This window comes from Nycticebus coucang, chromosome 9, assembly GCF_027406575.1.
Source record: "Nycticebus coucang isolate mNycCou1 chromosome 9, mNycCou1.pri, whole genome shotgun sequence".
Classification (NCBI taxonomy): Eukaryota; Metazoa; Chordata; class Mammalia; order Primates; family Lorisidae; genus Nycticebus; species Nycticebus coucang.
In genome coordinates, this window is record NC_069788.1 from 68,498,152 (window position 1) to 68,511,827 (window position 13,676).

General features: G+C 35.8%; 1 protein-coding gene across 1 annotated transcript in view; it reads right to left on the reverse strand.

The window, feature by feature from the left end:
- SYCP2L (synaptonemal complex protein 2 like) overlaps positions 1–13,676 on the reverse strand; it is an 85,432-nt gene that overhangs the window by 27,280 nt on the left and 44,476 nt on the right. The window contains exons 21-23 of the mRNA XM_053603632.1: positions 6,447–6,594; positions 5,815–5,868; positions 3,901–4,029 (exon numbers count right to left, since the gene is read on the reverse strand). Coding sequence (XP_053459607.1) covers positions 3,901–4,029; positions 5,815–5,868; positions 6,447–6,594 — 331 coding nt within the window. The remainder of the gene's footprint in view (positions 1–3,900; positions 4,030–5,814; positions 5,869–6,446; positions 6,595–13,676) is intronic.

Genomic DNA, 13,676 nt, shown 5'->3' on the forward strand with positions numbered 1-13,676 from the left:
ATGAGGTTTTTAGTTTAGTAGTCCCAAATGTTTTTCTTTTGTCCGTGCCTTTGGGATCATCAAAAAATCACTGCCAAGAGTAATGTGAAGGAATTGTTCTCCTGTGTTTTCTTCTAGTAATTTTACAATTTTGGAAGTTAAAGTCCTTAATCCATGTTGATTTTTTTATACAGTGTAAGACAAAGTTTTCATTCTTTAGTATATGGATATCCAGTTCTCCCAACCCCATTTAGTGAAGAGACTTTCTTTTCTCTATTATGTATTCTTGGCACCCTAGTCAAAGGCTAATTGATTACGTCTGTGGATATATAATCTTTGTGTCTATATGCCAAGAGCATGTTCTTTTTATTGCTATAGTTTTTAAATATAATTGGAAATCAGGAAGTGTGACGCCTCCATCTTTGTTCTTTCTCAAGATTGCTTTGGTTTTTAGGGATCTTTTATAGTTTCACATGAATTGGGGAAGTTCTTTCTATTTTTGTGAAAAATGTCACTGGCATTGCCAGAGATTGCACTGACTCTGTAGATTGCTTTGGGTAATATGGACATTTTAACAATACTAAGTCTTCCAATCCATGTACACAGGGTATCTTTCCATTTAAGTCTTAGATTTCTTTCATCAATGTTTTCAGTGTATAATAGGTCTTTTACCTCCTTGGTTAAATTTATTCTTACGCATTTTTGAGCTATCGTAGATGGAATTTCCTTCATTTCTGTTTCAGATAATTCATTGTTATTGTTTACAAATACAACTGATTTTTATTTGGTGATTTTGGATCCTATAACTTTACAGAATTAATTTATGACTTCTCACCATTTTTTTGTGAAGTCTTTAGGGTTTTCTATTTTATAACATCACATAATCTACACTTTAACTTCTTCCTTTCAAATCTGAATGCATTTTATTCCCTTTATTACCTAATTGTTCTGGCTAGGACTTTCAATACTATGATGAACAGAAGTGGGAACAGTGGGCATCCTTGTCTCATTCCTGAGCTTGTAGGATGTTAGCTGTGGGCTTATCATATGTGGCCTTTAGGGTACCTTCCTTCTGTACCTAATTTGTCAATTTTTTTAATCATAAAATGATGTTAAATTTTTTCAATTTTTTTTCTGCATCTATTAAGATAATTCTATGAATTTATCCTTTATTCTGTTAATGTGGTTTATCATATTTATTGATTTGTGTATATTAAACCATCCTTATATGCCAGTGATAAATTCCACTTGAACATAGTGAATGATTCTTTTAATATGCTGTTGAATAGGATTCACTAGTATTCTTTGAGGCTTTTTGCATCAATGCTCATCAGAAATATTGGCCTGTAATTTGCTTCTCTTACAGCATTCTTACACCTGGCTTTGGTAGGAGGGTAATGCGGGCCTTGTAAAAGGAGTTTAGAAGTGTTCCATCCTCCTTAATCCTTTGGAAGTGCTTGAAAAGGGTTGGTATTAATTCTTCTTTAAATGCTTCATAGATTCAGTAATGAAGCTATTCCAGCCCTAGACTATTCTTTGTTGGGAGGCTTGATGACTAATTCAATCTCCCTACTCATTATTGGTCTGTAGATTTTCTGCTTCCTCATATTCAGCCTTGGTATGTTAAATGTTTCTAGGAATTCATCCATTTCTTCTAGGTTGTCCAATTTGTTGGAGTATAATTTTGTCCAGTTAGTTGTAGTCTCTATGATCCTTTGTATTCCTGTGGTATCAGTTGTAATATCTCCTTTTTTGTTTTACAATTTCATTTGATTCCTCATTCTTTTTATCTTAAACAAAATTGAAAAACCTTTAGAATATCTTTCTAAAAGATAAAAATAGATAGAGTATCTTTCTAAAAAACTGGGGTTTTTTCCTGCAGTTTTGGGCCAGGGCCAGGTTTGAACTCACCACCTCCAGTATATGGGGCCAGTGCCCTACTCCTCTGAACCACAGGTGCTGCCAAAAACTAACTCTTAGTTCCACTGATCATTTCTGTTGTCTTCCTAGTCTCCATTTCTTTGTTTATTCTCTGATATTAACATTTCCTTCACTTCTGCTGTTTTTAAGTTTATTTTATTTCTTTTCCAGTTTCTTGAGGTATGGAATTAAGCTGCTTGAGATTTTTTTCTTACTGTAGGCACTTAATGCTATAAACTTCCCTTTTAACACTGTTTTTGTTGTAGCCCACAGGTTTTGTGTTTCCATTTTCATTTGTCTCAAAGTACTTTTTGATTTCCTATTTGATTTCTTCTTTAACTCATTATTCAGGAGTGTGTTGTTTAATTGCCATGTATTTCTGGATTTTCTAGTCTTCTTCCTGTTATAATTTCTATTTTTATAACTTGTGGTCAGAAAAGACATTTGAGATGATGTAATTCATCTTAAATTTGCAGCCCAACATATAATCTATTGTGGAGCATGTTCAATGTACATAAGAATGTGTGTTTTACTGACGTTGAATGGAATGTTCTGCATATGTTTGCTAGGTTCATTTGGTCTACAGTATTATTCAAGTCTTCTATTTCCTTATTGGTTTTCTGTCTGGATAATCTACCCCTTCTTTAAAGTGGGATATTAAAGAACTTTGTTATGTTGGTATTGCTATTTCTCTTTTCAGTTCTGTTAAAATTTGCTTTATATACAAAGGATGCAAAAATATGTATACAGATTTTAAGAAAGAAAAACACTATTAAAATTATAATACTCAAGTCACATTTGACTTCTGCGATTATAAGCAATACAAGATACAATATACAAGATAAACATTATGGTTTATATCAAGTATTATGATTTCAGTATGTTTTTTTCCTTTCTTAAAATGTGTATACATTTTTTTGGCACCCTCAGTATTTAGGTGCTGGACTGTTGGGTGCACATATATTTACAATTGCTATGTCCTCTTGATGAATTAACCCTTTTATCATCATGTAGTGGCCTTGTTGTCTCTTGTGACAGATTTTGGCTGAAGGTCTATTTGGTCTAAGTATAGCCACACCTCTGCTCTGTTGGTTACTATTTGCATGGAATATCTTTCTCCAGCCCTTCACTTTGTTTTTCTTTGCCCTTATGGCCAAAGTGAGTCTCCTATGAACAGCATATTGTTGAAGATTTTTTTTCTATCCATTCAGCCATTCTTTGTCTTTTGACAGGAAAATTTAATCCATTTATTTTTAAAGTGATTATTAATAGGTAAGGACTATTACTACTGCCATTTTGTTAATTGTTTATTGGCTATTTTAGTGTCCCCTTTGTTCCTTTTTGCCCCATCTTACTATCTTCCTTCCTTTTACTCCTTAGTGCTATATTTTCCTCTTCTCTTTTTCTTTCAGTGACAGCTAAGAAGTTGTCATTGGAGTGCTTATTAAGTGTTTTTGTATGCCTGTCAATGTGCTAAGCTGCAGAATAATAAAGGTGAGCAAAAGATAATCAGTATTCTTAATAAACTTAAATGATCCGATAGTTAAAATACAATGAGGGTTAAGATAAAGTTCACAGTTCAATAATTGGCAAACTCTGGCCCCCAAGCCAAATAATAGTCTGCTACCTGACTTTGTAAATAAAATTATATGGAAACACAGCCACAGTTGACTTACATCTTGTCTGGAGTCAGTTTTGTGCAACAACTCAAGAGTTGAATAGTTACAACAAAGCAAAAAACATTTACTATCTTGTCCTTTACAGAAAAAGCTTATCAACTGCTGCTATAGGTCATCACTTAAATTGTCTTGCTTCTTTAAAAAGAGGGAGAACACCCGCAATTCTTGAACCCCGGCTGATCCCAAATGTCAAAGCAAAATTAAAATACAGTATCTTCTACCCTTTGCTAATAAAGACACTAAAAGGAAAATCTTTTGCTTACTTCAAACTACTTTTCCCAAAATATAATTTTTTCTATGTAAGTTGACAGAAATCATGTACCTGTTTTCTGGGCAGAATCTTCAGGAGTTAAAATGGCAGAACTGCCTTGGAATTTTGCTTCAGAAATTTTGGGAGGCATGGTATCATTTTGCCTGGACATGTCTTTCTGTAACGGTGTTAGAAGTTCAGCTTAAATACAGAATCTTTTTGAAGTGATTTATAATCTTTCAAAACAAGTTATCAAAAAATTCCAAGACAACAGAGACAGGTTCTTGTATGTTACCCAGGCTAGTCTCAAACTCCTGGGCTCAAGTGATCCCCCAACTTTGGCCTCCCAAAATGCTGAGATTACAGGCATGAGCCACTCTGCCCAGCTCTAAGACATGTTCAATATCCTTTTAAGAAGCTTAAATATTGGATTTACTCCACTTGAAGATAAATGCTAAGGCCATAAGATTCCTGAATCAGAAGAACATCAGGTTGTTTTTCTATTAATAACTGTAAATCAATGGTTCTCATAGTGTGGTCCAGACTGGAGCATCGGCAATACCTGAAAATATGATAGAAATGCAAATTCTCAAACCCCACTGATGACCTGCTTAATCAAAAACACTAGGAATAGGACCTAGGAATCTGTGCATTGGCAAGCCATTCTGGTCATTCTGACGACCACTAATGTTTGAGAATCACTGCTCTAAATCAGGGATCAGCAAAGTACAGCCCATTGACTGTTCTTGTAAATAAAGTTTTATTGGAACACAAGGCAACTCATTCACTTCCATATTGTCTATGGCTGCTTTTTGGCTACAAAGGCATAATTGAGTAGTTGCCACTCAGATCATATGGCTCACAAAGCCTAAAATATTTATTATCCGGCCTTTAAAAAAAAAATTGTGCATCTCTGCTCCAAGTTATTCTCTGATACAGAGAGAAGTATATTTTGAATACCAGTATTTGTACAAGACCAGCAATGTCCTCACTAAAAATCAGCACAGGCTTCTTGCCAGTCACACAGCTTAAATTTATGGATTTTTGAAGCTGTGATATACCTTTGGTGCTTATTTAAAATAAAGCTGTATTTACTAGAAACTTCTTTTGGCCCATTTCTAACTGATAACTCATTATTTCAGGTTGAACTATTCAAGAATAATTAAACACTTACTCTGGCTCATAGGCTTAGCCTACCTCTGTCCTTATAGAATGTGAGAGCCATTTAGATTCACAGAGGGCAACATGGCCCAGGCTGATGGGAAAAAGCAGGTGGAGCTATGATGGAACCCTGGATGCATGGGTGAGCAGGGTGCTGCTGATACTGTCAGAATCTCAGCAGCTACCCCTTATAAAACCTTACGTATTTCAGCACTATACTCTGTAGTCCTTATCTCATCTGACAAGAAACTAAAACCAACTGCTGAGAGAGGTAACTCAGCTAATAAAAGGCAAATTTGATTTTGAATTATTGCAGACACTGCTGTCTAAATTCTTAACTACATTGATATAATAGGAGGATAAGTAAGGGAAAATTAAGAAATTTTGAGGGTTTGTTGAATATTTATATAGGCCTGAAGACTTGCAAAATAAATAATTATATTATTAAAAGATTTGGAGGAAGCATCAACACATTGAAAACTGAGGGAAGAAAACTAACAAGTTTACTTTAAAATGTAAAAACAAATAGTTTATTTTAAAATGTAAATTCAAAAGAGCATGCATCTGTGGAAATTAGAATAGCCCAGATTTTTAGCATTGCTCACGACAAACATCTTTCAGCAATATTTGGGAACAATGAAAAAGTACCCCAAATATTTACCCAAGATTTATATGGAACATTTAGAAGTCCTTGCCACTTCTCTCATCAGTTAATGTCACATATCAGCAAACTAATGGTTTGTTATTCTCATATTCCTGTTAAGTGTTTTTTGAGAAATCAATGCAGTCTAACCCACAGGGCATGGCAGCCAAGATAAAAATTACTTACTTGGTCTTTTTCATGGTCACTGCTACTACTGAGAGGGGCGAGTGGCAAGACTAAAAGGAAAGAAAGTAAGTACACAATGAATAAGTTGACTCAAAGACATGCGGAAATTCATTTCTCCCTCTTCTAACATGCAGATGCTAGAAGCAATTTCCTCTTCTTATACTTTGTTCAAATGTCTACCCTCCAGCTCCCTAATTTTCAACCTTGTTCCTCACTACCTAGAATGAATTCTCTGCTCCAGCTCTTGTCCCTGAATGTCACCCTCATATCCTTGTTTTATCCGTATAATTTTTCCTAACAATGGTTCCGCGTCTCCTCTTCAGATCCTATTCTTTTTTCCAAGGGTTAGCTCAAATCCCACCCATCTCTTCCTTGCAGAATGTCACAATGATTCCAGCTCATGCCAGAGTCCTCTCATCTGAACTCCATTTATCCATAGCTCATATTTAATTACTGGCTAATCTCATGCTATATTTCCTGTTTCATTTTGCCTTTCCATTGTAATTGTAGCAGGGAAAGAGATCGCATGATCATGTGTTTCTTTGGTACCTTCTCCCATCACATACTGAAAAATAAATACCTGATTTATTTGCAAAGCGACTCAAAAGAAGACATATACCAAACTTACTTCTTAATCTACTCCTGGTTCTTTTCTTTTTTCTACCAGAATATGATTTTAAGGATTTCCTCTTTTGGGTACTGGTCCAAGATTGTTTACTGGTACTAGTACTTGAATCTTGACTACTCTCAGAGAAGAGATGTTTCCTGTAATTAAACTTTTATAAACGCAGAGGATAAATGAGAACTTTTAAAGGGGTGTTAGTGCACTTATGGACAATTAAATGGACTAATACAAATCTAGACATAGAAGTAACTCCTAGAAGACTGGGATCTCACATAATAAAAAGACAAAGAAATAAGGAAGAGAAGAGAAAGGAGAAGAGTCTCAAGCAAGCTACTATTTTAAAGGACGACAAAATCTTCTTGAATCAAATATTTGCAACTGAAGAGATGTTAGATAATTATACACAAGCTGATGCACCTTAATATTGTGCCAACATTACAACTTCAAAATACTGAATCCAATGGCCAAAGTATAAAAATATTTTTTGCAAAGACAGTTCTCTTGCCTCAGCCTCCCAAGTAGCTAGGACTATATAGGTGCCCACCACAACGCCTGGCTAGTGTATTTTTAGTACAGGTGGAGGTTTTACTCTTGCTCAGGCTGGTCTCAAACTCCTGAGCTCAGACCATCTACTCTCCTCAGCCTCTCAGAGAGCTAGGATTACAGGTGTGAGCCTCCGTGCCTGGCCCTCTCTACCCTTTAAAAGAACTAAAACCAAACAGGAGGGTCATGTTTGGGTAAACCTTAAAGCATTTTGAAATTAATCCTGGAATAAAAAAGGTTAGCAACTTAGGGCAAGTGTAATCTTTCTAGTGGATTATTCCACTGAAAATTGATTTTTTAAAACATTTTCCTGTTTTTGTAACGCTGTGACAAATAAATGTTTATGCTCAATTCTAATAAGGAATTTGTTTTGTGTTAATAAAAAAGTACACACTATTTGAGTCTATCTTTTGGATGCCTCCAGGGGCCCAGTCTCCAAGCCACCCTGTCTTCCTGGGGGCTTCACCATTCAACTGCTAACAACTCACACTCATCTCAGACCAGGAAGGATCTAGTAAGTTGGAACAGTAACTAAACAGCCTTCTCAGACAGGAAACGCATCAGCTGGAAGACACACCTGCCTGGAATGATGAAACGCAGACTCAGCTCCCAACACTCAGTAGGTTAGGGCTAGACCAATGTTACCCTTGTCTATGATAACATGACCCAAGAGATTTAAGGTAGGTGATGTTATCTAGTTTTTCAAATGAATTCATTTTTTGAGAAGAAATTACTTTTCCTTTCAAACTGTTAGCTGTTCAATGTTTTATAGAAAAGCTCATTTCTTTTTCTTAATTGATAAAAATGGCCCATATTTGTGGTATACAACATGATGTTTTGTAATAGGAATACATTGTGGAATGACTACATCAAGCTAATTAACATGTGTTACCTTTTTCTGATTGTAAGTTCACCTAAAATCTATTACCAATTTTCAAGTATACAACATACTGTATATTGCTATTAACAATAGTTACCATGATACACTAGAGACCTTTTAAGCTTATTACTCCTAACTAGAATTTTGTATCCTGTAACCATCTCCCCAAGCCCCCCAAACCCACCTATCCCCAGGTGACACGTTCTACTCTCTGCTTTTCTGAGCTGGACTCCCTTAGATTCCGCATATATGTGAGATCACGCAGTGTTTGACTTTCTGCGTCTGCCTCATTCACATAATGTCCTCCAGGTTCATCCATATTGTTGCAAATGACACAATTCCCTTCCTTGTTAAGACTAAGGGTATATATACACCACATTTTCTTTAGCCATTCATCTACCCACACACACTCAGATTAGAGAAGGTAACTTCTAAAAGGAACTTGGCATCTCATGCTTTCCTTAAGGGAAAAAAAGGCTGGAGGAACTGGACATTTATTCCCAAGTTCTCCAGTCCAGTGTCCTGTTCATTTAATGCATCCTTAATAGCCATATAGCAAAGCTTTCCCAGTTTCTTTGTTTTTTTATCAAAAGGAGTTGAAAGTTATTCACAAAAACAAAAGTATCTAGAACAGTTGTTCTTAATTTTGCCATACATTAGAATCACCAATAGGATTCTAAAACTAAATCTCAATGTCTGAGTCTTGCTCTTGATCAATAAAGTCACCATCTGTGTGAAGATACCCATACTAGTTTCTCCAGCTCCCCAGGTGATGCCAATCGGAGGCCTGAGAAGCAAAGGGTGAGAAGTTTCACGAGGAGGAAGCCAGAATAAGCCTCCATTCAGTTGTCTAAGGCTCAGGATCTCACTTTTAGAAAAAACGTTTCATTGAATGTTCATTATGGAGATTTTTTTTAAAAAATACACTGAGTACAAGCATAGAGCTCTGCGTTTCCTAAGGCAAGAGACCACTGGACAGGTGTCATATGACACACACAGGCACAGAAACATGTCACTGAACAACACTGAGAGGGAGACATTCCTTTTCAATTCTTGAACAGGCCTGATCTATTGAGGATAAGGCTGAAATGCTAGAAGGCTTTAACACATCTACTTACTAACCGTTTAAAATTGAATAATAAGAAGCTTTAGAGTCAAAGCCTAATAAAAGTTTGCTTTTTTTTTTTTTTTAAAGAGTTTTAAGAAGGAAAGAGAAACGACCAACTCTGCATCTTTGATAGATCTCTCTAGCACGTCGGTTCTCAACCTGTGGGTCGTGACCCACAGGAACCGTATTAAAGTTCCCTAATGTTCCTGCAGCATTAGGAAACTCTAGTGGCTGTGAGTTTCGATGTGGGTTTCCTGGGTAGTGCCCATTCTCACCAATGATGCCACTTTGGGCCACAGTAGGAGGGCACACCCATCATCTCTCATCTAAGGTCAGTGGGCTCTTTACAAAACTAAATGAGCGCTTACTACAGTAGCAAAGGACTGCCTGAAGGGGTCTTTTTTCCATTGTCTGTAAGCCTTCAAAATAAGACTTGACGTGTAATATTATGTCCTGGTGAGTTTACTGACTGGTCTCGTTTATCTGTTCATCTAACTCATGAGACTGAATATGGCAGATTTATCTTTTCACAGTTTACAGTTCATAAGGCCCAATGTAGGCAATGAATAAAAAATAATAAATAAATGAAGTGAAAGTACACCTCAAGAGGCTCACCTTGTTACTTTCAGTTGTATTTAATTTGGGGGCTTATCTACCATGTTACAAGTAATACTGACTTTCCATTGGAAAGTGAAATAATTCCTTTTCAAATAAGTTTAAGATAAATTTAATTAGAAAAATATAGATAATAAAAAGAAGAGCTTTGGCCCATTTCGAAGACTATATGCAAATAATCACAGCTTGGGAAGTATTGCCTTAAAGTTAGTATCTGACCAGCACCTTCGTTTCCTGCTTTCCGTCATCCTTGAAAGTAGAATCTGCCCTAAAACAAAATACATCAAATTAATGGAACTTGGAAAACCATCACCGGAAATATCTAGTCAACTCTTTTGCCCATTTTTAATTGATTTGATTTTTTTTGCTAGTGAATTATAGGAGTTTCTCATATATTTTTAATATTAACCTCTTATCAGATATACAGTCTGAATATAAAAAACACAAAAGATAACAAGTGTTGGTGAGGATGTGGAACAAGTGGAACCCTTGTACACTGTTGGTGGGAACGTAAACAGCACAACTGCTATGGAAAACATTGGTGGTTCTGCAATAAATTAAAAATAGAACTACATTATGATCCAGCAATCCCACTTCTGGGTATATATTCCAAAGGTATCGAAAACAGTTTGTGGAAGAGATATGTGCACGCCTAAGTTCACTGCAGTATTATTCACAATAGCCAAGATATAGAATCAACCTAAGGGTCCATCAGCAGATGAATGGATAAATGAAATGTAAACACAAATAATGTAGCCATAAGAAGGAAGGAAATTCAAGAATGTGTGACAACACAGATGCACCTGGAGGACATTGTGTTAAGTGAGATGAGCACTCAAATACCACATGATCCCGCTGATCTGAAGTATCTAAAATAGTCAAGCTCATAGAGAGTAGATTGGCAGTTGCCAGAGGCCAGGGAGCAGGGGAAATGGGAGCTGTTGTTCACTGTGGGTAAAGTGTCAGTTATACGCATACAAGGTAAGTTCTAGAGATCTGTTGTAAAACACTGTGCCTATCATTAACAATGCTGCACTGTGCCCTTAAAAATGTGTTAGGAGGGTAGACCTCATGTTAAGTGTTCTTACCACAATATAAACAAACAAAACAGAAAAAGCTAATGCATCACCATTGAGGGTACAGAGAATTAGGTTACACTGATTGCATTTGTTAAGTAAACTCCCTCTTATAATTGTGTCCTGCCCCCAAGAGGTGTAGCATATACCAGTTTTAGAATTTTCTAGAATTTCATATGCTATCATAGTCTAGAATTTTATGTAAATGAAATTATACCATGTGCATTCTTTTTTGTCTGGCTTCTCACTTGCCATAATGATTTTGAGATTCATTCATGTATTTCAATAGTTCTTTCCTTCTTATATCTGTGTTGTATTCCACTGTAAAAACACACTGAAACTTGTTTATTCATTCATCTGCTAATGGACAGTGGGTTATTTCATTTGGAGCTATTACAAAGAAAGCTGCTCTAAGCATTTGCATAGGTTCCTTTGTGTGGACATGTGCTGTCACTTCTGGGTAAACACCTAGAATTGTAATACTAGGTTATAGCATAGGTATCGTTTAAATTTTAAGAAACCAAATATATAAGAGTTCCAGTTGCTCCATATTTTCACCACTTATATTGACTTGGTATAGTCTATTAATAATGTTAGTCGTTCTAATGTGTAGTACATCCCATTACAGTTTTAATTTACATTTCTCAAGTTCTAATTGGGCAAATTTCATGTGCTTATCTACTATTTAAACAGCTACTTTATCGTGCTCGGTAAAGTAGCTGTTTAAATCTTATGACAATATCTTCATTGAATATTTTTATTGAATTTTATGAATTTGTAACATAATTCAGATAGATACAAGTCCTTTATCACATGTGTTTTACAAATATTAATTCCTGCAAGGCTATGGCTTGTTCTTTTCTTCCCCTAAAAGTGATTTTCTTTTCTTTTTTTTTTTTTTGAGACAGAGTCTCCCTATGTCCTATGTCACCCTGGGTAGAGTGTCGTGGCATCACAGCTCACAGCAACCTCAAACTCCTGGGCTGAAATGATTCTCTTGCCTCAGCCTCCCAAGTAGCTGGGACTATCGGCGCCCACCACAATGCCCAGCCATTTTTTGGTTGTAGTTGTCATTATTGTTTGGCAGGCCCGGGCTGGATTCAAACCTGGTACCCTAGCCACTTGAGCTACAGGTGCAGAGCCCCTAAAAGTGGTTTTCAAAGAACATAAGTTTTTTGTTTTTTAATTTTGATAAAATCTAATTTATCAATTTATCCTTTTACTGTCTTTGGGTGTTATTTTTCAGAAATCTTTGCCTAAACCAACATCATAAAGATTTTTTTTCTTATGTTTTCTTTCAAACAGCTTGTACATTTAGGTCTATGACCCATTTTTAGTTAATTTTTTATATAATGGAAAGTATTGATCATAGGTCATTTATTTTCTCATATATAGATATTTAATTATTCTAACACCCTTTGTTGAAAAACTTATCCTTTCGCCATGGAACGGTCTTTGCATTTTTATCATAGACCAGCTGTCTTATTTCTGGGCTTTCTAGTCTGTTTTATCTGTCCTACAAATACCATACTCTCTTGGTTTATGTAGCTTTCTAATAAATCCAAAAACATGCAGGAGATAAGCCCTCCAGCTTATGTTTCTTTCTGAAATTTATCTGGACTATTATCTATAATAAGTCCTTTATTTTTTATTATAGGTCCTTTAAACATCCACATGATATTTATAAATAGCTTGCCAATTTCTTTATTTTTTTTTCTTTTTTTGAGACAGGGTCTCACTCTGTTGCCCTGGGAAGAGTGCCATGGCGTCATAGCTCACTGCTACCTCAAAGTCTTGGGCTCAAGCAATACTCTTGCCTCAGCCTCCCCAGTAGCTAGGACTCCAGGTGCCCATCATGATATGGAGCTAGTTTTTCTATTTTTAGCAGAGTCAAGATTTGTTCTTCCCCAGGCTGGTCTCCAACTCCTGAGCTGAAGCAATCCAGTCACCAGAGTGCTAGGTTTACAGGCATGAGCCATTACACCCAGCCAGTTTGCCAGTTTCTTAAATTAAAAAGAAAAACATCTACTGGGATTTGAATCAGGAATTGTATTGAATCCCTGGATCAATTGAAAAGAATTGGCATCTTAATATTGAGTCTTCCATCTCATAAGCACATATCTGTCTCCACATGTTTAGATCTTTAATTTCTTTAGTTTTCAGTGTGAGGCGTGTTGGGGAGTTCTTGCAAATCTTTTATCAAATTATTCCTTGAATGGTATTGCTTTTTATTTCAATTTCTTATTGATAATACGGAAAATTAATTTTTGTATATTGACCTTGTGTTCTTCAATCTCAGATTCAGTGTTTTGCTGCAGAAAAATATGTTGCCAAATGGAAACCCAGAGGTGTAATGGTAGAGGCCTGTAGGTTACGAGAGCTTGCCAACAGCTCAGATCATTCTACAGAAAACTTCACACAATGCTCTCTTCTTATGGGTCTATCAGGGCTGGGGAGAGCAGATAGCCAGACATGGGAAAGGGAGAAACCTAGATAAAAACCTAGATAGTCGACTTGTAGTACTCACATAAATAATAATCTACATTGTTTATTAGTTTTAAAAATCACTTACTTAGATTTGTCACTTAATTTAGGAGACTGAATCTTAACTGATTGTTCTCGTAAATCTGAAGAATATATTGACGTAACTTCTAATGACAAAAATTAAAAACAAAGAATGTTAAGCATGTCAAGCAAAATTAATCATACCACTCAAATCTTATTTATGATAGATAAAATATATCTGACCTTGTGTATCATCCATTTTCAGTTTTTCAGAGGAACTCTCAGCTATATTTGTTTGCTGCAGAAAAGCCAAAAATTTCTATATGTTACCTTCGAAGCTTGTCTTTTGGAACCACTTCCTACCTCATTAAAAAATGCATACCATTGAATACTAAGGATAGCAGGCTCCTTACACATTAATACATAAATATTGACATCAACTGACAACTGGATGTTCCCCAAAATTCATATTTACCCTCAGGAAAGGATATGTCACCCTCAAAGAC